Here is a 25,873-nt window from a genome sequence, read left to right as displayed (position 1 = left end):
ATCCGCGCAAGAAAAGAACACGGAAACGATGATTGTGAAATAGGAACAAAGTTGATGGCGAGTAGACTCGCAAGTGCCACACGCGCGTGTGGTCTCCGAACTGATCCCGGCCCTCTCTGTCAAATACTTGATATCATTAGATTTAACGACCCCTCCTGGATGCCTCTTTTCCTCCGTTCCCTCCCCCGTACGGGGCCGTTCACCACGGGCCATGCCGCGTTAGCGGCTGCTGCCACGGCGGCAGCCTTTCATCTTCCTTAACCAGCGCCACTCTCTTCAGCGTCCGGAACGACTATATACGTGTACGCGACTCGACCACGACGAGAGTCCACCAAGCGACGGCTGGTTCCGGAGAACTACTGCTTCACCGTGCTCTTTGTGAGCGCATTTGCGCGTCTATACAGGGTGGTTTCGTCGAAGAGATCCTCTAGCTCGTCGATATTTCGTCGTTAACGATAGAAACAAACACGGATCGATATTCTTTTTCGGTATGTTCGGTGAAATTGGAACTATCAAAGTGGTTGAAAGTATTCGTGATTTTTCGTAGTAATTTGATAGATTTATAATAATACGATTTTCCGGAGGTTCGTATCGCGTATCTTTTCGTGTAATTTTTGATTTGATGTTTGTGATACAGGTTTTATGTTCTACTTGATAATAGATAGTTCTCTTTTTATGTGTTAGAAATAGCCATTTGATTTCTTAAAGAAGCGTGTGTAATTTATTTTAAGCAAAGTAGAAATAACAATATTTCCTTTTAAGTGAATAATTTAGGATAATAGTACTTGTCAGTGGAAATAATAACTTTGACTGATTCATTAATCATCAGAATGATTCGCCTAGACTCTTTACGCCTGAAAATTTGTCGAGAATTCTTGGAAGGATGACAATTATAGAAGAAGAATAATAGTATGGTAATTAGAGGTATTTCATGGTTACACGTCGATTCGGCTGGGAAGAAAATGTGGAAGAGCCAACAGCACGTAATACTTTGTCGCGTCATATTTAACATACAGAGTCTATTTCATAAATTAAAAACATTTGAAAACGAAATACAAGGGAAATCATAACAGGACAAACTAATAAAAATAAAAAATAGCAATAATAAAATAGCAAATGTAGGTGAAGGTAATTCAGGTGTTGGCAACGTATCCAAAAAACAAACTAAATGTTAAAGAACAAAGAAAGATATGTATATAGTCATTCACAAGAATCAATGATCCCATTTTACTCGTCCGAATTACCAACAGCTGCGAGACAGCTTCTCAATGACTATTCCCATGAGTCACGCGTTATCGAACGAATTTTTCATGGCGAAGTAGGTGAACCAGACGCGACAAGCACACCGTGTATACGTATACGTGTGCTCGAAAAGATCGTTGCCGTGGAACTCGGAGCAACTTCAGCTAACTCGATTGTTCCGTTCGGAACAAGGAGGCCTTTCACGCGGCTCTTGTTCTGGCGGTCTTTGATGAAGGATCGGCACGTATCGCCCGGGCTCGATGTCCCGCGAGGATAAGATTCAATTAAGTCGATATCGATGCGGGGATAAGCAACCCCGGATAACAGGCTCCTTTACGTAGCAGCGTGTCATTACGGTTTAATGAAGAGATTTTAGAGGAATCGCTGTTTCTGCTCTAGAAAACGACAAATCTTTTGCTATAATTGTAGATGACGGTGGATGAGGAAAAGGAGATTAGATATCTTGAGGAGATTTATTTCAAATTTAGTTTCTGGAAAATTTCCACTTTTCCTTTCTATCAGCCATGGGATTATCGTACAGTAATAAAAAAAAATGTAGCCATTAGCGACGACTACATAGGTTAGGATTACGTTGAAAAATTGGATTTTATTGCAGAAGATTGAGTCTTTTAAGAAGGAAATTTATTTAATATACATATGTTTATACATATTGTTTGTAATTATTGAGAGACTGTTTCTAGGATTTGGTGATTTATAGAGTGAATGAAAGAGAGTTTCGAATTGGTAATTGTACATGAACCATTTAGAAATTATATCGATCCTTTCCACCTCTAAATTAATTTGCTATTATATATGACGTGACTTCACAATAAATACGCTTATAGAACAAGTTTTCTGTGTTTTAGGAATTGAACGTTAGTATTGTACCTATATAAATAATTGTCACGTTTCTCTACTTATCGATTCAGATAATCCATCGACACAAGTTCCTAGCGACTAATCGTAAAGAAACAGGCGCAAAGTCTGCGTGAATTTTACATAGATTTAGCACGAATGAGAACAGAAACATTTGTTAGCCGAAAATTACGAGTCCTACCGGGAAGATTACAGGGCTTCGCCGAACAGAAAACTTAAATCTCATCAGGATGAAAAAAAAAGCGCGCATCAAAACCGTCCCTTTGCCAGTCGCGAAATTAATAAATCCATAAACCTGAACGCGGCAATTTTCCTCGACAGACGATCAGCCTCTATCGAGCAGGACAATTGCGCCGTAAATCATCTCTGGTATCGGGCTAATTGACAAATAAATCGCGTCCGAAAGTGGATCCATTCGTCTTCCACGAAGACGTATAACGTCGATCGTAAAATCTCCTCCTCTTATACCGCTCAGAGAGCGCCGTGCACAGAGACTCGTCCACGTAAACTGGGAACAAGGTCGATTTTCTGCGGGGAAAGAGTTATTCCCGCGGCACACGATCGAACGTATTCCTGAATTCCAAGTTGACTCAGCGAACACGGTGCACCGTCATCGCGAAAGATCGTGCTGGAAGAGCAACGTGGACGAAGATTTATCGTGGCTTTCCGCGAAGCACGTGCCCCCAGCTTTTTGCCTGCTACAACATTCCTATTGACTTGGAATCAAGCGAAAAATATGACCGCGTTATTAGCTGTCGCTACGTCGCGATCGAAAGTAAAAAGCTTGAAAGTGCCTATTCGATCGAATAGCGCTGTTGACCCGTGCCCGCGAATTATTGTATGACGTTTCTTACATACTATGTTGCTGTTTGCTTTTTATCGTACATGATCACACAGCATCGAATAAAGTTTTTATTATCTCTTTATCGTCTTTTACGTGAATGTCAGAAACATTTGTTAGCCAAAATTACGAGTTCTCCGGGATGATTACAGAGCTTTGCCGAACAGAGATCTTAAATCTCATCGTGACTTTTTATTTGTTGTACAATATTCTGAAGAAATTTTAATTGGGCAATAATATCTATCTATAAAATTTTCCTATTATATTTCCAATGTCCAATGATGCTTTTTGCTGATTGCTTTTTATTCATACGTATTCATATTCAGTCCAGTTTTCGCTGTAATAAGAATAATCTTACTCCTTCCAAACGATAAAACACGGTTTTTGCACGATTTTTAATTATAGCGTCCATGCGTTCTCAAATTTGGAAAGTTTCTCAATGGGGTAGCTATTTTGAAAGTTGATAAGTTCGAGAAATAGACTTCTCACGTGAAACCGTTGGAACATCGAAGGATAAAATGCAATAAGAAAAACGTATTACAAAATGAAATTGCATGCCTTCATTATCAGAACACAAATTTCTACGATAAAGTTATCCTCATATTTATGAGATTCAAGTTAGAGGAAAGTGCATATACGTACATGTATACCGAACGTTTAAGTCGATCTTAAATATAAATTTACCTGCGTATGGAAAAATACTTGGATAAAATAGTGGAAGTTGTGGCAAAGAGCAGAAGAAATTTAGATTGCAACGTAGTAGAAGAAAGAACAAGTTGTAGGGAAAGGAATGTGAGGAATGTCCAGAAGTGTGTTGATACACAGAGGCAGGCGAAGAACCAGTATACAAGTGTCGGCATCACCCGTGGCTCGTTTTTATAGGGTGGACGTCGACTCGACAACGCGGACAAGAAGAAGACCAATTACCGTGATGAAACATTAACCTGGCGACTTGCACGTCGTACCCAAACTCGTTTGTCCCGCTAATCGACGAATGAAATTGTCATGAACTCATCTATATCGATTTTATTGAAGGACTAATGCTCAACAAGAAGAAATTTATTCGTACAAGTTCTATCAGAGTCCCAAAAAATGTGACAGATTCATGAGCCATACGTATATTAAATTATATTTAAAATTAATGAGAAGTAAAATCGCAAGAAGCTGTCTTCGTCTTATGAAATTCCGTTTCGTGAATTCTATAAAAAAAATTATAATATATATAATAAAAATGTTTTATAATAAAAAAAAATGTTTGACGCAGAAAATAATTGAATATACTTACAATTAATTAAAACTAGAATCGCAGAAAAGTGTCTTCATCTAATAGTAACATTCTATGAAGAAAGAATTGAATATTTTTAAGATAATGTTTTCGAGTTTGAAATCAAGTTGAACACTTTCCTACGTTATTCTTATAGTAAATAAAAAATGGGGGACATGGATTCGAAAGAAGAAACATACGTTTTTTCTTGGAGTCCTCGTGCATACCTCCGGGTGTTGCAGCTCCGTGATTATGGTGGTGGAGGGCCAGGGGATCCTGAGGATGCGGATGAATGGCGGTCAGAGCACTTCCGGCTGGGTCACCTGGGTTGACCCCGACCCCGACCCCCAGGTGAAGAGCACCATGCTGCGTCGTATGTGCCGGAAGCTCCATGCTGATCATAGCACGCCACCCTCCTTCCGACCCTCGTCTTCCGCCACCCTCCTCCGCCTCGGACAACACCCCGTCGATTTGGACGAGGCGTCTGTTCAACCCCTCGTCTCCTTCTAAAACATATTCAACACCCAATTACGTTAAACTTGCCATTTGTATCAAACAGAATTAATTAATGAAAGGGGAATTACAAAAATATTATATTTAATAAAATTTATAATCTAATCCATTTTTAATTAAAAATTTTAAGCACGCAAAGTAAGGTAAATAATAAATAGCGTTTATTAACTATATAAAGAATTGTTTTTTTAAGTTAGTATACGACGAAAATAGCAAATTAATAAATTGCATGGTCGAAATGAATTTTTATTAAGAATATTATGTAGTAAAAGATTTTTTAACTCGATAATTTTGGAAATAATTTGCGTTTAATAGAGTAACGAATTTGCCTTTTTTTCTTTTGAATTGCCACGCAAGGAGAGTTATGAATTAATAACATACACATTCGAAACATAATATACTTGTATTTTGAATTTTAAAACACGTAAACACAACCTTCGATATCCTTCTGCGTAGTATGCCTGTCCCACCCCAAAAATTTTCGAACGACAAGGGCAGTCACGCTCGAGCTCGCGTAAACGAACCTTCGTGTCTGTAAATGTTAACTGCGCGATTCTGATTAAGTAATTTTTGTTTCAGTGATGTGTTCCAAAGAAGATATGGGAGTGGATGCTGACGCTACGACCTTGGCGGAAACATCCAACGTCACGATGACGGGTAGTTTTCTACACTGGTGAGTTCTTCTATTAATATTTATTATTCTTGCGATTTTTGCCATCTCTGTGACTCCATATGGTCACTAGATCCTTTTATAATACTGCGTGGTCACCGTTTCATTGCGTATTTTTAAACTTTACTTTCGATATTTACAAATTATCAGTGCAATAATCATTAAGAAATCTACGAATATTCCCTTTAATACTATAAATCAGTTATAAATTTCATAATCAGAGGCAGGATTGTGCTCGAAATAATTTACAACGATATCGTTTTATTGTTTCCTCTTTGTCATATTTCCTTATAATCCTTGAATACAATTTCCCTTACATGAATACATTACAAAATTTCGAAGTAACCATACGCAGAAGTAACCATAAGCTAATTAACAAATTACGTAACTTCAAAAATCCTCGTGTAAATGCAATATACGTAGAGCAATAGCAGAAGGTAAACAAATACATGAACGATTCTAAGGAAAGAAAGCAAAACAGACACAACGTGCTATTCTAAAAATTCGAAACCTTAAGTTAGCTCTCGTTGGAAACCTCCGATAGGATCTTCATCGATCCACGTTTTAGCTGTTCAACCAACATGCTTCGTCCGTTCAGCCATTCAAATGACGAGCAACAAAACAAATTCCTGACGAACAAAGACTTCTCGAACGCGAACGCAAGAAGCTTCTCCCCCATGAAAAATCAACTCCCTACCGCGTTTTCTTTCCGCCGTGTCGGTTAGTCGCGCCACAGGTGCACGGAGCTCCCCCCGTCACCCCCCTTTCAAGAAAATGGTAACACAGTTTCGATCTGAAGGTAGTTCTCGCGTCTTTTCCCGCGCAAGAATACCGTAGACAATGGCGGGCCGTGTCTAGCATCGTCGCGGGCGTTGCAGAGAGGGAGAGGAGAGTGGCAGAAAAATGAAGCGGCGGCGGTCGAGCCGCGCTCGAATCGCCTTTGCCACGCTTTTTACGCCCGCGGTCGACGATTTCCTCGCTCTTCTCCGCGTAATGGCCCGGCAGGCCTCTGCTTTTTTGCTTATTACGGGCCCGAGAAGGCCGCCGCCTGCGAGGGCTTAAGCCACCGCTGATTCCCCGGATGAATGAAAGGATGAATGGAGGTGTCCGTTTCGGCCGATACTCTGGCCGGATCGCCGACCTAGATGCCAAGCAGTGGACGCTTAGCCGCTCCGTATTTCGGTTCCACCGTGGTAGAATTGCTTTTCTTGCGACCTCCGTGCTCGGAGGAAGTTGAAATGATTCGATTGTTTCAGGGTGTAAATTGAATTTTTGGTTCGTTGGTGGCCATTCGATTGGCCAACGAAATCCGATTTTTCGTTAAACTTGCTCCTGATGAGGTTTTTAATATTCCAGGGAATGGAAATTTTATGGAATTTTAGTTTTTACACTATCGATCAAATGTTTCGTTTCGTTCGTGTTTGCAATCGTTGAATTCACTATAAACGTTTTTATTCCTCTAGACGTTCTTTAATTGCAACTACGTTTCTAGCGTTCAAAGAAAAAGAAAGTTTGTGGGAGATGGGTTATAGACACTGCTCGTATTCTATCGTGACGACTAATCATCACAGATATCTATATTGTCAAGGGAAAATTTGGAATCGCCATATTTTCCATACAGTCACAAAACTATGGATATTTGCGCAAATTTATATTTTTATACATTTGTCATGTTTTACAAATTGTATCTTCAATTAAAAACTTTGTTTCTTGTAGAATGTTGCCTTTGAATTTCTCAAATGACATCCAAGAACGCGATCGAGTCAATCAAAAAGAAGTCGTCATTACGTTAAAACAACTAGAATATACTTTTCATTTCAATGGTATTCTAGATCATTTTCATTGTCCGGCTAGATTATCGTAATCGCGTTGGTGTTCCGACGATACAACAGTGAAAGGCGGCGTTTATTTACTCTACTTTTCTAGGCCATTGCAAATACTATTCTAAAACTTCGTCAGAGTCAAGTTACGTGGCAAACAGAGAAGTATCCGCTTATAACAGAAAATAATTCCCGTATTTGCTTTAGAACTGATTCGTAGAACTCGAGGATTCTCGGGGCAGCGATACTCTGGCGGCGTATTAATAAACGTACGGTAGAATCAGTAGCTATAAAGACGAGAATATCTCTCGTTCCCGCGGTTAGAATTGCTCCGAAGAATCGCGTAAAATCTTCCCGAGCTGGCTACGTTGGACTAGCCAATTGTCATTGGTTGTTCGCCGGTCATCCGTGAAATTCCAAACAGCACCCGTGTTCCGCAATTTTCGCAAGGTATCTGTGAATCTTTTTGTGCGTGGGAGTAAGATCTGAGAATCATTTGAAGTATCAAATTCTCGTCGTTTGTTTTTTATTTGTAATTGAACAATCAAATATTGAACTGTTATGGACACTTGTAAGGTGGACATTTTTATTGAATTTTGTTTTCAACGATAAAGAATGGAGAAAGAAAGAAAGACCGCTGAACGTGATAAGAATGAGAAGGCACGTTCATAAATGTTTACAATCCCCTCTTTTTTGAAGCAGAATTTTTAGTTTCAAAAAGCTTTTCGGATCGCGAAGGATTGGTTAAAATTTGGAATAATTTTTCGTATCCCACGACAGATACAGTTTTAATTAATATCTGGAGTAATATTTTATTTTTAATGATCAACATCTGCATCTTGATATTTGAGATGTTTAAAGTGATATTTAAAGTATCCTATAAATAAATTATCTGCGAAAACTTTGTCCTGTTTGATACAGAATTCCTTGTAAAGAGAAACCTGGAATTCCCTTTAAAAGCCCTAAGTTTAAATACTCTAAATAGAATCACATAGATATTATGAACAATGTCTGAACAATTTCATATTAAATTCAATCCCATTCAGATCCCACTCGAAATAGCGACAAGAGAGCGCGCACCCAACACCTATTCGAATCTCAGGTAACCAGAGAAACTCGCCTAGTTCTATAGCTGTCTAAACCTGAGAAAACCGACGATCATCTCGTCGTTTCCGCGCCGAAAAAACTATCGGACGGCTAACGTCGGAACGACAGGGCTTCCCGCCGTTGGGCAAAGAAACTGCAACGTTTGCACCGGGGGTAAGCAAAAAAGGCAGGAACTTATCGGAAATGAGGACGGGTGAGAGGGGAAGGATGATTGTTTAGCTGGTAGGCAATCGGGATAACCTTCTGGTCCGCGGCGTGGTTTCGAACAAGGGGGGCTCGTGCTGGTCGCCTAATGGACGTTGGAATGTAGCTAGAACGCCGAGTAAACGTCGGGTAAAAGCCCAGACGATCGTTGAGAGGGAAAGAGAGAGAGGAAGTCTCCACGGTCAGAAACGGCCTTAACTAAAGCCAAAGTGGGTGAACGTCGGACGGGCAAAGTGCGCGTAAAGACCAGGCTCGTTCGTTGGAGGAGACGTTCCCGTTTTCCCTGTTGCGAGAACCGTGGGAGTCCGGCTGTGTGTACGCACTCGCTAAAACCATTGTTTATGGCAGCCCCGAACGGCCGCGCACCTCGCTAACTAGCCCCTCTCTTTAGACAGCGAGCCTCTAACTGTCGGAACTCGCCGGGACTGCTACGAGTCAACAACCAGAGAATCGTGTTTGCGTAGGAAAAGAAGCCTCGCGTGCGGTCACTATCTAGAAGGAGGTTGTGGAAGGTTTCTAGGATGCGTTTCGCAAATGGGTTATTCCGTAAAAGAATTTGGTCGCGTACTACAATAGGACTGCAACCAGCCAACGACAGGAGAATCCTGCCAGAGAGTTTGCATAGAGAAAGAAGCTTCGCGTGTGGTCACTATCGAAGGCAAGGTTGTGAAACATTTCTGCACTGGGTTTCGTAGATGGGTTCTTCCGTGAAAATATTACGTTCCACTAGGACTGCTAAGATTACCAAGATTGCTATATGCCAATAACCGATCGTGTTTGCATAGAGCAAGAAGCTTTGCGTGCGGTCACTATCTAGGAAAAGGTTGTACGACATTTCTTGACTGGGTTTCACAGATGGGTTACTCTGTGAAAGAATTTGGTCGCATACTAACGTACATAGAACCGCAACCAACAAACAAAGAAAGAATCGCGTCTACGCAAGGAAGGAAGCGTTGCGCATGGTTGTTATTTACAAGGAAGTTGTAGGAGGTTTCTAAGCTTGGTTTCACAGATGGTTTGTCCAAGTAAAGGTTTGGATACGTTAATCGATTTTCTAGGAAGAATTGCACGTTTCTAGTAAGGTTTGTGACGAATGATGAGAAGTTAGGATTACTCGTGGAACTGTGCTTGGTTACTGTTAGGTTACAGGATAAGTTTGGGTTAATGGAATAATTAAGTAAGGACTCCTGAGTTTTATAGCTGGAATGGATATCAAAAATGTATTGTTAGTTAAACAAGCATACTCATATTTAACGAAGAATGTTATATGAATGAAATAGTTAAATGATATTTATGGTACTAGACACGATCGGAAAATTTACTTGTATAAGCGAAATGGTTAAATAAATACTTTTAAGAGTTGTATTATATAGAACCACCATAGAAATGTATTTATAAAAAGGAATAGTTTGCATTGAATTCCCGGTATAGTCTAGTGATTATGAATTAAAATTTTACGCAGTTACAGATATCGAAACACTTAATCGTATTACAAATTTCACCTGATCGTATCGATTAGAAACCAGCTTCATCTCACAGCGCCTCGTAAAGCGAAAGAATTTCTCATATAGAGCCTCGGACATTCAGCGTACTTAATAAACCCTCGAATTCCACGGTAAGAAACAAGAAGCAGCACATACCAACCAGGCCTATTCAACCTATACGAACAACTAACTAGAACCTGTAACGCTTAATATTCCACCATGAACAATATTAAAAACAGATCGACCTGGCCGGACCGGTAGAGGAAAAGATGGCCGTATTAACCGACGCCCGATTTCCGGCTTTACGATCGAACTGGCTAACGTGAGAAAGAATGCAACACGGAAGTTACAGAATCCTCGTGGAACGCTTCGCCATATAGATCATCGCTGGAATACCAGAGATTCCACTGGCCGATTCGAATAAATTAATAAACATGACCGACGAACCATAGTATAAGGGAAAAAAATAATCCAGGCGTCGATATAGAGTCTACCGAACCTCGAAATCCCATGGGATACGTTCCAGAAGCGATGAATACTTTCCAGAATCCCATTTTCGATCCCAAACGTCGAACGTTCTTTTATGGGTTCCACTGGTTGCATAATGTATAGGCGTTTTCGCGTGAGACTCGCCACAGTTCTCCCTTTCGACTCTTCAGCTTTTGCTTTGCAATCGGTTCAAAACGTGCTTCTACATTGGTGTACCGCGAACAGGCAAGGTATGGATCCATTGTGAAACGTTCAGGGTACTCGGGCAATTTCTTGATGCATATTGTCACGCGTTGTTAAGCGCCGAGAGCACCGCCATTACCGCCAGTCAAGGAGGATCGAGCTGCCGGCGAAGAAAGATGAGCAGGAAGAAAGGTAGCGTTCAGACGACTACTACCGGTGGCTAAGGCTATCCAGTGGCTGACTAGTTAAGCTGCCAACATCGCCTTCCACTATTTACTGTTTACGTAAGCGCGCGATCATCGCCGCTGTTCTCCTGGAAATTCGAGAGATACTTCCTTTACGCTCTCTGGCTCTTTTCGACGTTAGGAAGGATGAAGGTGGAGCGATTGAGAGATTTTGAAAGTTAGAAGGTTACATTTTTGGGCGAATAAAAAATATTAGCTTCCTCTTTATCATGTGGGTGATGCACATAGCCGTTTCGAATGATAACTTCGTTATCAGTGCAGTCAGAGAAAATTATCGAAGGTAGAAGATGAACAGCTTGAAAAGTATCACATTTATAGAACGATACTTTTTAATATCTATAATGTTACATGTACTTCCAACAACTACATTTTTTCCTTTTGTTGATAGAAATAATTCTTTTGCATAAATCGAATCCTCTCGTTATTCTACGTATCTCACCTTTACATTTTACTAATTAGTACATCAAAAGATATTTTAACTTCAACTCGCGTATTACTCGGATGAAACACAAGGAACATCATAATTTCTCAACTGCAGCTTTATGAAGCCTTAATCGACGGATGAACGGGTCTACCACGATTATTTGCACTAACGATGGGGTAGCGAATTACGATCGAAGAATTGAATAATTCATAAAGATCGAAGAATTCACGAACTCGTTCGTCCTTATCATCAATGTTCGCTAGTTGAGACGATGGTCGTGGGCATATCAAGGCGACGATGATCGCGCGACACTCGATGGCCCGCATGAATATTCAGTCGAGGCGTAGCCTGCTCGTCGACGTAATCTACGAGCGTGCGAGGTATTAGCATCGGCGTTCGGTCGAGCTTTCATCAAACAAAAAGATCACTGTGGTTGCTCATTAGCCTCATTACCCGTACTTGGCCACAGCGACGACGCACGTGGTGCAGGTACACCAGCAATTCACAAACGCATATATCTACATTAATAGCAAGGTACAGTGACCAACGTGAACCGAACACGAATCTGTAGCTGCCGATCGTTCTTCGAGATCGAAAGTTTGAGAATTTATGTAGTTATAACGTAACTGTTAAATTACATGAGTTTATGGGAACTTGCTTTACAGTCTTGAATTGCGATTGGATTATTATGAGACTGCATAATGTGTAAAAACAGAATAGATGAAACGAGGTACTTCATTTAGATTCTATTTTCTTGGGTGTGCTCATAAAACGTGAATTTACATAAATATTATCAATTCAATATCATGATTAATTATTTATAGGTCTAATGTGTTTCATACTAGTTAGAAGTTCAATATTTCTTTTTTAGTCTAGTAACAATTTTAAAATTAAATGTGTAGGTTTTGAAAAACCATTGGCAAGTAGGATTTTTGTTTATACTTCGTTAAAATTGCAGTAGTTGTTCGAGAATGTTTACTATTATAGTAACTGCATTGGCATAAAATATCTATCACAGAATAGTTTCCATTAATTGTTACCATTGTTTTCGCACATACTAAATCTAATCTCTTAATCGCGCAAAACCTACAATGCGCAACCGTGGAAAAAGGCAATAAATGCAAAAACATGTAAAGACTGTGTTCCTTCTAAGAATCCAAACAAGTGTAAGACGAATAATTTCTTTGAATAATTGCAACTACTTAACTAACATTACATTTGAATAAGATATAAATTCTGCTAAAGTTGCTGGATATACTTACCACCCTTGAACAACTTATAATAATCACAGCAAGAAAATTAGTAACTATATCGTAAGCTATCAACGTTTAAAATGCTAATAGCTAAATCTATCAAAATTGATGAACCACGAATTGGTTATTTAACGAATATTGCCTCCTTCACAACCCATAAATCTAAACACCCCAAATCGGTTAACCTTCGCAAGCCAATCCCTCCAAATCTGCACGATATCCCATCGAAGCTGGAACAGCTGCTGCAACTGCACGCTCCACCTTCGAACTCTAACACCAGGAAACGTCATAAATCATCGATCCATCGTGGAAGTGATACATCGTGGACGAATCGAGTAGTTTCACGGTTTATCAGGAATCGGCTCATAAATCCCAGGAATTGTTATCGTGCGCTGTACGTCGATGCTGGCTCGACCTGGTCGACAATCCGGTGGCGCGTGGTGTCCTGTTAATGAACAAAAATCCACGAGCCTACTGGAGCATGGCGAGAGAGGCGGCAGCCCACGTGACAGATACGTACCGTATGTAAGTGCGTTCGCGTCGTCTGTCGCGACGTGGCACCGTTCGAGCTTCGATTCCGGTTTCACAGCTTCCTGTCCAGCCGGTGGACCAGCTAAAAGGGAAAAGACGCGCCTGGTTTCGCGAATCACCGGTTCCGGATGAGCCAGCTGTGGCACGTGCCGTTCACGGCCGTTCTTGCACGATCGGGTCCCCCGAGACTTCCATCGAGAATCTCGTGCCTCGTTCTACCGATACAACGGCCAGATAGCGTGCGATGTAGAGGCGTTGTTTCACGTTGTAATGTTATATCGAAGGTGTTTTGAATTTTAGGGAAGGGAAGATTGCTTACGGGTCAAGTTGTTTCAAGATGTAGAAATTTGTTGATTTCTTGAATTATTCTTTTGGCGATTGCTGCGGATTATTTTAAATCTGAGGTGAAATTTGGAGATGGTTTGAGTTTTTCGATGATAATTCTGGATATTCTGAGTTTGATAAGGAGAATTCACTGGAATTTGATGTAATACCTTCGTTATGGAATAATTTCTTCTACCGATAATTTTACAAATCGTGTCACTTGGAGCAGGATATAAGACAGAATCTTTCGAACTAGAATTTATAATGGAATTCTTTAATTAATTTGTTATTTAGCTTGATTGAAACCCTTCTAAAGTAATATCTACTCTTGGAAAAATTAACCTTACAGTTACATTTTTAAGTGTGTCTTTGTAACACCCGCGGTATCTTATATCAGGAAAGACCACGTTATCTGCTGCCACACAATTCAATTTTTATCTACTCAATACCAAACGAAAGATATCGTACAACTTCCTGACATAGATTTCTAACAACCAAGCAATATCAAATTAGAGCTACTATAAACTGTTTAAAGACACCGATGTTACTGTCACAAGCTTCTCCGCCAAAATAATAAACTTTCGAGTCTATTATACAACCAACCTAAAAGAACATCGCATCAGACGATATACGGAACTTTCAATCACACCATCGTACGTATCTCTACTCGATAAAGCAACTGTAACTTTCGTTCAATTCTTCAGAATTTCTCAGTCAACTCTTCTCAGCCTTTGCTCTGTGCTCTGATTCCGGTTTTCTGCTACTGAAAGACCATGACAAATATCACTTTCAGATATTCACTATCTCTTTCACTGATATACGCGTGCCATAAACCAACAGCACACCGCTTATTACACGCAACGTATGAGATTTCATTGGCCGGTATACAAAGTCACATTTCAAGGGATCGGCGACATTAAGTTCGTAAGGATCGTAATGAACACTGCACGATTAATCGCGTGAATCTCGACAGTAGCGTCAACCTTATCACCTTAGTATCTGATTAGCAATCTGAAAAGATAGGTACTTTGCACGTGCAACGAGAATTAACGATCATTTCGTGGATCGTTTGACTCGGAACGCGATCGTGGTTCGTCGACCGACTCGCAAACTCACGATTGCATACCGCTTAATTAGGTTTCCCGTCGATTTTTCGATTACGTAAAAACGCGAACCTTGCGGGGAACCTGTTTATACCGACGCCCATTTCTTGGTGTTTTTTCTGGAATTCTAATGGTTTGCACGCCTCGAAGTAAGAAGCAATGAATTTTCTGCGAGAAAGGGTAAATTGGATCAAACGATTTTTCCATTGGTCCCTCTTTTTTGGCTCGTTTGAGCGGATCGACTTATAAGATCTCTGAGCCGATCGATTTACTTTTTTACGTTACAGAGGCCCACACGTTTATGAATCAGAAAACTGTCGGTTCAAGTAGCGTTCCGTTGATTGCCAATTTTATAAATACCGTTGCAAAGTAGAAGTTTGCTTATTGCAGCGAAATTTTCATTGGAGTTCCATTAAATAGATTTCCCCACTTATCCGAACGTCAACTTTTATTAGTCGAATGAAACATTCTACACAGAGGGGAAATATAATAAACGTAGACGATATCCCGTTACGGGAACTGTTCGTCGTCTAGTAAGTTCAGACAAATGAAATTCCTCTCAATTTCTTCGTTGCTAACAGAAGAACTCAAGAACACTAGGGCGTGATTCCTAATTTTTCCCAATATTGCTACATGTAAACTTCCAAAAATTATCGAAACATCCATTCTTTAACTCTTTGTGGATATATTTCTCTACTGCCACTACTAACTCTGGTCGAAGCGAATGTAAATATTCACCGCAGTCACACTGGCTGTGTCATTCGACATCGAAGACAAAGTTCAAGCGCCTCCTCCGTGGCGGTCTAACGACAAAGGATTAATCTTCCTGACCGATGCCTGTCAATTTTTCTCGTTGAAAATGCGCGCCACGAAGGATAGAGACGCGTGCGAGGGAGTGACTAGGAGAAGGAGGCGGATAAGTGAGTTTTAAAGAGCCACCTGTAGAAGTAGTGGCACGTGGCACGCTCTAATCCCATGAGTGGTTTCGTTCTCATCCCCCATCGTGCAACGCTAGGTAGCAGGTAACAGGTACCAAGCTGCATCCCACCAACGTTGGCAAGGATCAACATCTGGCCTCTCGTTCCCCAAAGGAAGAGAAAGAGAGAGATACAGAACCTGGGTTGCGTTCGAGAGTCTCCTCTGTTTCGAGTGCTGCGAGCCCGGTGATTACATCTACATTCTATATAAACGCCGGTTCCGTGATTATCTGCTGGTTCATCTGCCGATTCCTTGACCCCGAACGTTTCTATCTTCATCGAGAACTCGGCTGTGCTTGATCTTTTTCTTAGTGGACAGAGGCAAGCGGAGATCCACGGTAGCTAGAGGATCACGGATAGGGATCTACCGTTGGATCGGTTGAATTTGCCGGACGGCTTGGAATTTCTTGAGTAATGGCTTTCTAAGTACACGGAAGGGTGGAGACTGGTCGAACTCGTTGAGATTGTACGCATCGTTTTTGGATTTTAAACGTTGTGCTAGACAACATTCTTCCTGGTGAAAATATGAGAAGATTTATGTTCTCATGCAGGTAATGTAGGTATCACACTTCGTCCGTCGTTTGTCATCGGTGACACACGCAATGATTCCGAATTTGTTACTCAATCGATTATTGTGAATTATTGTTAGTAATTTTATTGTATAGAAAATCTATTATTTTTTATATTCGAGATTCTTTTGTATTTTCTTCTTGATTATTTGATAAATTACATGAAATATTCTGATCTTATATTGAGAAATAATTCGCTTCCTCCTTGTTTCATTAGTGTATGGATAAATAATAGTATAATTTTTACAATAATAATCTTAAATTGCTTTTATAAAGAGTAACTTGTTTGTCTTTGTTCCTTTACTATTTGGTAGAACACTCTATGCAACGATTTTCGTAACTTCGTTTTAAAATAACGATAACGGTAGGGGAAAGATTCGAAAGTTATCTTAAATATCTGTTTCCCTGAATGTTAGAATTCAGCGGTAACGCGAACGCGCCGGTGCAATCGCAGCGGACTAATAACCCGTTAAACAGGCACGTAACACGGGTGCGAGCGAAAGTCAAATTAGCAAAACCAACGTCGTTCCTGACATGTCACTTATCGTTTCGGAGAGCAAACGCTTGCTTGGAGAACGAGTTCCGTCTAATGGAACAATAACTAATGCAACTTGATACGCTCGATTAGTCGTTCGATCTCGATACCTTACCCTCCCACTTTCAATCGAAGTCACAATTATTTTCAAGCCGTACTGTACTTGCCGATCTCCATCTTCCAACAGATATATTATTGGTTACGAAAACGTTTACGAAAACTCTTGCGATAAAATATCAAATGCTGTTTATGATACAAAAGGATTAATTAACCGATAACGGTATTTCTGCTCAAGAAACTTCCATCTGGAAGTCAATTTCCTTTCAAACCATACTGTACTCTCAAACACTTAACGTCCAGCGATCTCAATCTTTTAAACCAAATCCCCAACAAGAAATCCCACGGATATCCATCTCGAACTAGTTCAAACCTCGTAAAACAAGAAAAACGGTATCAAAGGCTGGATAGTAAATCGATCAGGCGATCTAAATAATTACAAAGTCGATCGTAGATCGAACCAGCGATCTCGTTCAGTAATGGCCGGTCCAGTCACCCATTTATCGAACAGAGGAGGGACGAGGCGAGTCGTTTACGAGGCGTTCGTGACCGGAGGTGGAACTATGACAAATCCATCAGAGCTACCGGAAATTAATATTGACTTTTTGCTCACTGAACCAGAGTAGACGTCTCTCGAAACCGCGAGAGGCGTCACGGAACAAGCTTCGGCCGCGAATTTCTACCTTTTCACGGGCTCAAGGTGAACCGAAACGCGTATATAAAAGGAGCGCAGAAAAAATTAAGATCGAGGATAACAAACAAAATAAAAATGACTAGGAACGATTTTCTTAGGTTAATTACAGATGAGTGTGTCGTTGGTATAAAAAGATAAAATGGCAACCATATTACCATATATCGGCTATAAATACATTAGGACACCTACTACTGAATATTCTTTTTAAAGCGACTGCGTTTTATTTCTGTCGAATAACGATGATGTGTTTTCAAGTAACAAAATATTTCGGTCATTTTTCCTTACGTGAATAAAATCTCGAATATAAAATCAAATTGCCATTTAAAAAGCGAGGAAGCTTCGTAAGGAGCTACAAACAATAAACTTACACGATACTTTGACGATTTAAAACGATGGATTCCACCAGACGTTTGATTTCATGATTCCTAAGAAATGCTATTGGAAAGATGAACCATAACTTCTGCTAATTGTAAGATAGAAAAATGATTTATCTATTCATTTTTCTTGCTTCAATCATTATTATCTACGTATGATATATGATAGTGCCAGCGCTAAAAACTTTCATTTTTAATATAAGTCGTACGTATCGACATCTTTTATCTGAAAAACAATATCTGCTATACAGTCGTGTAATAAAATCGTGTCAGCCTCCACAATACCACCGTAAAATTCCTATAGTGTGTTTTATCGTTGAAAAATCGTATTGATATTCATAGAAACAGCCTCCGCTGCGTGATCACTTCTCGACACCTGGTACGTAGATACACTTTCCATTCTTTTTTTTTTTTTTTTTTTTCATCCAAGAAACGATATCTGTGGCCGTTATGAAAATTACTAAATAGCATACGGCATAGCCCACGCGTTTACAGCCGCGCGATATGAGTAACGCGGAACGTTCGATACAGATTGGAATACATATTCTAATGCGGTCCGCGCCAGACCGTTTCTGCACGCAACGAATCGCGACCCGTTTCCCGAGCCCCTCGACCAGCTATGCAACTTTTCTATCTTCAAGCACGATCGTCGCATCTATGCGCTTGTCTCGTGGAACCGACGCGACGGGGCCACGTATCTGCCACGAAGAGAAATGAAAGAGCCGGGGCGACGCGATTCGTTTCGATACCTGCCGCCAAATCGCGCTTTCCGCTCTACAGTTCGTACACGTACGAGTGAGTTTCCCTTCCGCGAATCTTCAGCTGAAAATCACAGTGGCGTAGGTCAAGATTTTTAGCATTTCAAGCTTGTCGTCTCTACGTTTCAACTCTTTAAAATTATCATCCTGTTAATTTCATATACGGTAAAACTTTATTTATGGTAGTTTATACCGACAAGTTAATGTCGAATAAATTATCCGAACTACGATCAAGCGTAATTTCGCAATACGAATCTACAACACAAACACATATTCTTATAACGAGTATATTAATATATCTTTTGTTTTTATACAAATTAATTTATGTGTCGAGAAAGGAGAATGCAATTGTAACGCTCGTATTTGAACTAATAAAAAGAATTGGAGAGGATAGTTATCCGGGAAATCTGTGTTATCGAAACTGCCTTCTGTCCAAACCTGTTCGAATACACGAGGTTCAGCTGTATAACGTACAATTTCATACGATACGTTTTCATGCTTGGAAAAATTTTTCATGATAACGAACGCAGGACACTGTTTTACGATCGCATTGTATATTGTGATATATTGTGTACGTGATAATTGCAGAAACACTCAGGTACACAGGAAACAATACAGATTTCTATGCTAATGGAGGCGTACGCCAGATTTCAAGGCCACCCCCATATCTTTTAATGGAACGGTACAGTTTTTCATCGTCGGCCGCACGGTGATCGTTTAGACGATTTTAACGATCAGTAATGAAAGGTCGTCCAAGGCAAACTCGTGTAACTCCACGTTGTAACCTACTCGCTGTCATTTCATGCCATTATACGATCTTTCTGTATCTTCTGTAAACCTTAAACAAACCAGAGTACACGCGTTCAACGTGATACAACTATCGCTGACGTGCTGTAAAAAGCACCTCAACGTAAAATTAACTATGAAAAAGTCAGGCTAACGACAACCTGGCATTATCTTCGTTCTACCCGTTAAATTGTTTCATGCATCCAATCGAATATTCTTTGCACACGATTCTAGCAAACGAGGAATTCAAAGGCGTAAATTAAAAATCCTCTGCTCGATTCTTTTTATTCTCCTGTTATAGTTGTTATTCAATTATTGCGCGTCTTTATATCGTCCACTGATTAACCAGTTTATAAAACAAAAAAGGCTTTCGTTTACCCTCGTCATCGAGAATGAAGAAGAAACCTTAATTGCATATGTATGTGTAATACATGTCGCGTTCCTGTTAACGATTACGGGAAACATCGTGTCAGACGACTTTGTTTCCATTGAAACGATTTCGTCATTAGTATATCCGGATTAAAATTGTACATCTTACCGGAAATATCTAGAAGCACTGTATGTCTTTTTATTTCTATGTACAGTCTAAAATAATTTTACTACGACGAGGAAACGTTCTATATGTTTCGATCTATTCGAATCTTCAATGATTATTATACCCAAGTAGAGCGCCATAGACTTGTGTCAAGAATCTGAAAGATCTTCGATAATAACGAAAGAAACTCGCTCTTACATAATTAACGCAAATAGATAATTGTTAAGAAAAGGCAATCGGTTTAACGCCTTAAAATATGAGAAATGTACAAATTTTTAAACTTTAGCATCGTTATTGCGTTGCTTCGTGAAAATCGCAGGGGCAACATCTTTTAAAGTGAAAACACAATATTTTTATTATACAAGAAATAGTGATTTTTATTTTGGATTAAAGATTATTTTACGTAGGATATCTGCTACTGTTTCCTGGTCACGGTGAAGCAGACATCGTGACATGGATTTTTGCCATGTTTGTTTTTTATCGATTCGTGTGCATTAACGGTAAGGCTACGAAACAGAAATTCATTGTAGTCGAAGAGATTTCGACCGATAGAATACAATGGTCCGATCGCTTGGGATCAGGTGGATAATCGGTAGATTATACACGTGGCTAACTGTAATATCGCGGACTTCCTACTGAGTTTTTCCCGCCTAGAAAAAGGACCGGTTGCGTCTGTTTCTTCTTCCTCTATTTTCCATCCCGTCCACTTTGAATACCAGTTTCTCGCCAGCGAAAAGACATTCGATGCATGCAACATTCTCATTCCGTTCGGTTAGGTAGAGGATTCTAAATGAGAATCGACTGCTTTTAATTTTGTCTAATTAAGTCACCGTACATCGATTCATTCGTCTTTAGCTTAGAGCAGGCGGTAGATTTTATCTCTTTAGTTTGAGCAAAAGATTAATATACTATCTTGATAATTAATCACCACGGCACTTAAATATACACTTATTAATATATTCCTCCTATATCCTATTCGTAAAAAAAGGTAGTTACCATAATATATTTTTGCTGATCATCACACTATTTCTCTTACTGTTCATATCCGTCGATTCACAGAACCTTGTCCACCTTTCTCAGAACTCGTGAAGCTTCGAGTAAAATCAGTATAAAATTGCAACCTCTAAATGTTCACGTTACCGAAGATGGAAATTTTTTCTAGAGCTAAAATTCGCAAGCTTCCATCAGAACTCGTAAAGTCACAATTAAAAATTTCTTAATCGTTTAGTAAGCATCAAGATATTTCCAATCGTGCTGCTTCTAAACCGTTCTAACTTCGTCTCTCAAACAAACGCAATTAATCAATCCACATATATTTCATTAGTATAAAGAATACAAATGCGTAACAATGTAATTCTGCTTAGAAATTTCTTCAACAAACATTCAATTCTTTTAACTCCTCCGCGCAATATCGAACTTCGTCAATTTCAAACTCAGTTTTCCCAGTCTACAAAGTAGTGCAGATGCGACAGTTTTTACTTAAACTCCACCAAATCAAATCACCAACCCTTAACCGAATGAATTGCAAAATCCTTTCAACACTCCAAGATCAACCTCGAAACGCGAAGCTCGAAAATTTTCAGCAAACCGCAATCGTTAAAATCGGAATATGATCGCCGGGCTACGATCAGGTGACAATTGGCGCAACGATCGATCGCAGGAAACAGTTTCTCCGTTGGTTGCGTGGCGCCTGAAGGAATCGGAACCCGTTGTATCTCGCTAGTCCAGTTCAGTTCAGTCGCCTTGGTCGTTGCTAGTCCGCCCACCGTGCCGCTTGCACAGGCAGTGAAGGTCCAGGCCGCGTGCCACCTTGCATTTTTATCGATGCCTGGCCGATAAACGGCACGCGGTGGATCTGCAACGCAGTTTCTTACACTTTCACGATCTTCCAGGCTAGGAAACGACGGGTTCGGCCGCATACTGACTTGGCATACGAAACACTTTCGATTGGCACGCTTCTCTTGACCTTCCTGGATCGCGATCGTAATCCATGATTAGAAAAATGGACTGTGCTGTCGATGATGCAAGGGAACGCAATATTGCATTGGGCGTCGTTCTTTCTTATTTTTGCAGTAGCACACACAGAGAATTTCTCAGTGAGGATTTCTTCTTTGGTTGGAACGGTGGTGAGAACGGAGTGGAGTTTTACGGTTGGCATAGGCCGAGACGTCTATAGAGGTTCTATTTGGTTGATCATGCGAAAATAAGTTTTGGTTTTGGGTTTGCGTTATTTTTGCACGTGACAGAGAATTGGCGTAGATTTCGATTTTAGTCGAAAGATATTAGCGAAAGAAAAGCGTAGGTTATGATTAATAGTTCAAGTAAAAATTGAGAGGATTCTGGAGATGAGATTGGTCAGAGCGGTAGTTTAGTTGAAACATTTTTTATTTCTTTTTCAAGAATTGAAATTACAATTTCGGAATATAATGTACAAGTTTGTTACAAGTTCGTGGCAGATAAAAAACTGTTCGTTTTTCCATAGTGTACTTTGTAAAGTATCCCCAGTTGGAAAAGAAAATCTCGAAGCAAAGGATACATTATAGGAATTTCCCTCTGCCTTGCAAATCTCTACTCCGCAAGGTCACGTTTTGAAAGCATTAAAACACCTGTGCCTACGCATCAAGATCCTTTCGTTTCCACCGGCGACTCTCGTTTCATCCACCCACGCCCAACACTATTGCACCCAGCTCAGAAACAGAAAGCCACTATATAATTCACAAACAGTTACTTCCTACCGACCAACATCGTGTCTTAAAGTACAAAACTCGTACTAAAATCTTCTCGCATCCGCGAAAATTCCTTACGCCAGCTCTGACAATAACCGACAACGATCAAAAACAAAGGCTTCGTTCGCTTGACGTTTCGATGGAAGGAGCCGCGAGAAAAAGATGAAAAAAAGTTAGGAAATCGAGGTGGAGGGGGAAAGAAGAAGGAGACCGGCGTGTACAATTGATTGGTCCTGGCACATCCTGCCCCGCGTCCTCCACCCTGAGCTTCATAGGAAAGTCGTCCACCGCAGGCCTCTGCTACTTTTTGTGCTCGTCCACCTCTTCTCTCCATTCAAAGGTTTTCTCACCTTCCATTCCTCTCCTCTCGTCCCTTCTTCACGATCGTCCCCGCCTTGTGAATTGGAAGCTAATATCGATCGATCGATTCAAGGTACCGCTCCGTTTACGCGAAATCGTTTGGAAGAGATCGATTAGGGAACGAAGTAATGACTCAGAAATTATATTGATCCGGCCCCATGCCTTGAGGGATATAAAAATGCTACGATGTTATAAATATTATCTTTCGAGTTTATTTTCAGATTTATCGTTATTTATTTATTCGATGGTTTTATCATCAAAACGGATCGAAGTTCGGGACGAGAAAAACAGCGAACTGTGTCGAATCGTGACGAGAGAAATTTAAAAATGGAGCAAATTGGGCAAGCGTGTAAGACACGATTAGAAACGAGCTGGAATAGGTTGCGAATTTCTTTTCTTGCACAGAGAAATAATCGATATGGAATAACAGTACCAGCCACAGATAAATCCTAAAAACTTCTTTCCCATGAAATTACCACATCTCTGCGTGACGATTAACAAGCAAATCACGTCAGACCGTGACTAAACCTACGCGATCCGATACAAAATCCTAGCCTGCGATAATTCCAAATAAGCTACATTCAAATCGATTATATTATAACAGATCAGTGGAACGTAGATCTCACTTCCGTGAGAACATTTTCCATTCGACGATTCCTGCACATCGTAAACGAGCCTTCGCGAACCGAATTTGCCACAAGAAAATTTCTATTTTCTGAGAAACAAAGAGTATACTAAACTCGTTTGCGATCCTCGGTCTTTGATATACGTGTTTAATCTCGGTGCAGTTTGAAATTTTGATCGGAAAGAAAGCTTCTAACTTTTTCAAGAAAATCCTCGGCATACGATTAAAACGAGAAATATTATATAATCGAACTAATTAATTTCCCTGAATTTCAGACATCTTCTCAGAAACATACGATTCTGTCGAAATGATCTAAAAAGTTGAATATCATTCTGCGTTATGTAGTCCATAGAATCAACGTAAAATTACACAGAAAAATCTTATGAACCAAAAATATCATACATCTTCGCAAACTAAAATTCTCACGATCCGCCCTAATCTAAATAAGATAAAATAAAATACATAAAAATAAGAAAATAAAAGGAAACGAGTACAATTGTAAACAATTGAAATTTAAGTATCAAAGGGTACCGACAGTCATAGAGGGGATACCTAAAAAAAGGTATCGGAGGCGACCAGGTGTGCACGCAGGTGAAGCGTTCACGAATGTGTCTAAACGCAGGAAAGACCGATATATCGACGGATCGGTTATGCCCGACGGAGACGAATCGATTGGTGGCTGGCGCGCGAGAAGTAACTGGATTCGCCGGCGATGATGACCGACTTCGAGAGCAGACCGACGGCCCGCGATCGTTTCCTGCGGCACCAGGAAGGATATCGACTCCGCTCTATCGACTGTTTCTATTATTCTGGGATTTATTGGATCGCCGGATGCTGTGTCGCTCATGGGAACGGGAACGCCGCTCTGTGCGTTTCTCTCTGTCCCCGGGCTCCGTTCTTACTTAATCGAATTGCGGCGGAATGGCTGCTACGTGAAGTAATCGGTGAATCAATCGACACGTTGATTGCCATCCGAATTTTACATATTCTACCCTGGTAGCCACGATAGATTGAAATATACTTCACCGTGACATTTAATGTTTGCGAAATATTGGACTGTATTTGCGCACTTTCTCCCAACAATGTTACTTAAATCGCCCATTGAAAGAGGTTTCGAATATTTGGCTTAACGAAAAATTGTTTCATGCAACGAAGACATCTTGAGAAGAATATAAGGAAAATATATAAAATATAATATAAGGATTTTTTTAATTCTAGAAGGTTAAAAAAGTTTCGAGGTTTTCTGAATGATTGATACGATTAGTTAAATAAATAGCCTAAAGTCTAAACTAATAATCGAAACTATTACACGAAATATAGAATTGAATTTCTAGAATCCTTTGCCAGAATTTCGAACCGAGTGACGAGAAGGATATAATATCGCAGATTGGAGGAAGAAAGATCATTTGTATGCCGCAATCTACAAAATATTCTTCCACTGGTATTTTAACGTCTGACATGAAACGGTTCCGCGATTACGTTGATTCAGTGCTCGACAAATTAGAAAACAGGCCGCGAATGATGTAACAACGACGCGCTAGCGTTGATGATCGCGACTTGGAAACTCGCGCGAATCACGCAGGCCTTTGGACTTCTGAAGAGAAGTTTATAAAGACAACGACGAATCTAACAAAGGTGTCGAGTTTCCAAGCAAGCTGCCTGCCGTGGAGCTTGGACGCAGCAGAAATACGTGCAGTTAGGCAGCCATTCCGACGCATTATATGTCTCTCGTAAATTTATCACGCGAGAAGAAAGCTGTCACTGTGCCTATTTTTGCCCCACCAGAGCCGCGATTGTTCCGCATAGGTGTTGCATAGATCGTGGCTATCTATCTATCTGATCGAGATTTCTTTCCACAGCTTCTTTTCTTTTTCTTCCTTTTCATTCTTTAGCTACTGTTCGCCTCGAATTCCTTTCTACTTTGAACGCCACCGAACTCAGCGTAATGATAAATTTCGATCGATCATCGAGTCTGTTCTAACGATCATGATGATGATCGAAGAGAGGAGCTTTTAATGAATACGACGGTGAAAAGTATTCTTTTTTAGGTCTCCTTCGATATTTTTTCTTTTCTTCTTTATTTTTTTTATGGAGAATCTGTATAACGTTCCCAATGAGAATTTTGCGCATATATCTATACGTGTTTCGGTAATGTTCAGAAATATCTCTTTTTAAAGAGAACCAATCGAAATCGTCGGTGAAAACCACTGAACGTACTAGCTGGTTAAAAATGAAGAAACTTCACGCAGCTTCCATCAATTTCATTTCAAAAGGGATGAGATTGGCTAGAAAGCTGGTAGAAAG

The 25,873-nt window shown here is 40.2% G+C and overlaps 1 protein-coding gene and 1 long non-coding RNA gene across 5 annotated transcripts in view; one reads left to right on the top strand and one right to left on the bottom strand.

Annotated features, from left to right (window-relative positions):
• LOC100647018 (paired box protein Pax-5) overlaps positions 1-4,665 on the bottom strand; it is a 146,249-nt gene extending 141,584 nt beyond the window's left edge. For 3 of the 4 annotated variants that reach the window (XM_048404773.1, XM_048404774.1, XM_048404777.1), the window contains exon 1: positions 4,424-4,664. In XM_048404773.1, the coding sequence (XP_048260730.1) occupies positions 4,424-4,625 (202 nt within the window). In that variant the 5' untranslated portion in view covers positions 4,626-4,664. Of the gene's footprint in view, positions 1-4,423 lie in introns of all 4 variants that reach the window. The other variant, XM_048404776.1, reaches the window with a different exon arrangement.
• The window catches only part of LOC105665711, a 135,214-nt gene that overhangs the window by 46,056 nt on the left and 63,285 nt on the right, over positions 1-25,873 (top strand). Inside the window, exon 2 of the long non-coding RNA XR_007223605.1 lies at positions 5,316-5,409. This is a non-coding gene — a long non-coding RNA (uncharacterized LOC105665711). The remainder of the gene's footprint in view (positions 1-5,315; positions 5,410-25,873) is intronic.

The sequence above is a fragment of the Bombus terrestris genome, chromosome 4, assembly GCF_910591885.1.
Source record: "Bombus terrestris chromosome 4, iyBomTerr1.2, whole genome shotgun sequence".
Taxonomy (NCBI): domain Eukaryota; kingdom Metazoa; phylum Arthropoda; class Insecta; order Hymenoptera; family Apidae; genus Bombus; species Bombus terrestris.
The sequence above is the reverse complement of the archived record's forward strand: the minus strand, read 5'-3'. Positions and strand labels throughout refer to the sequence as shown.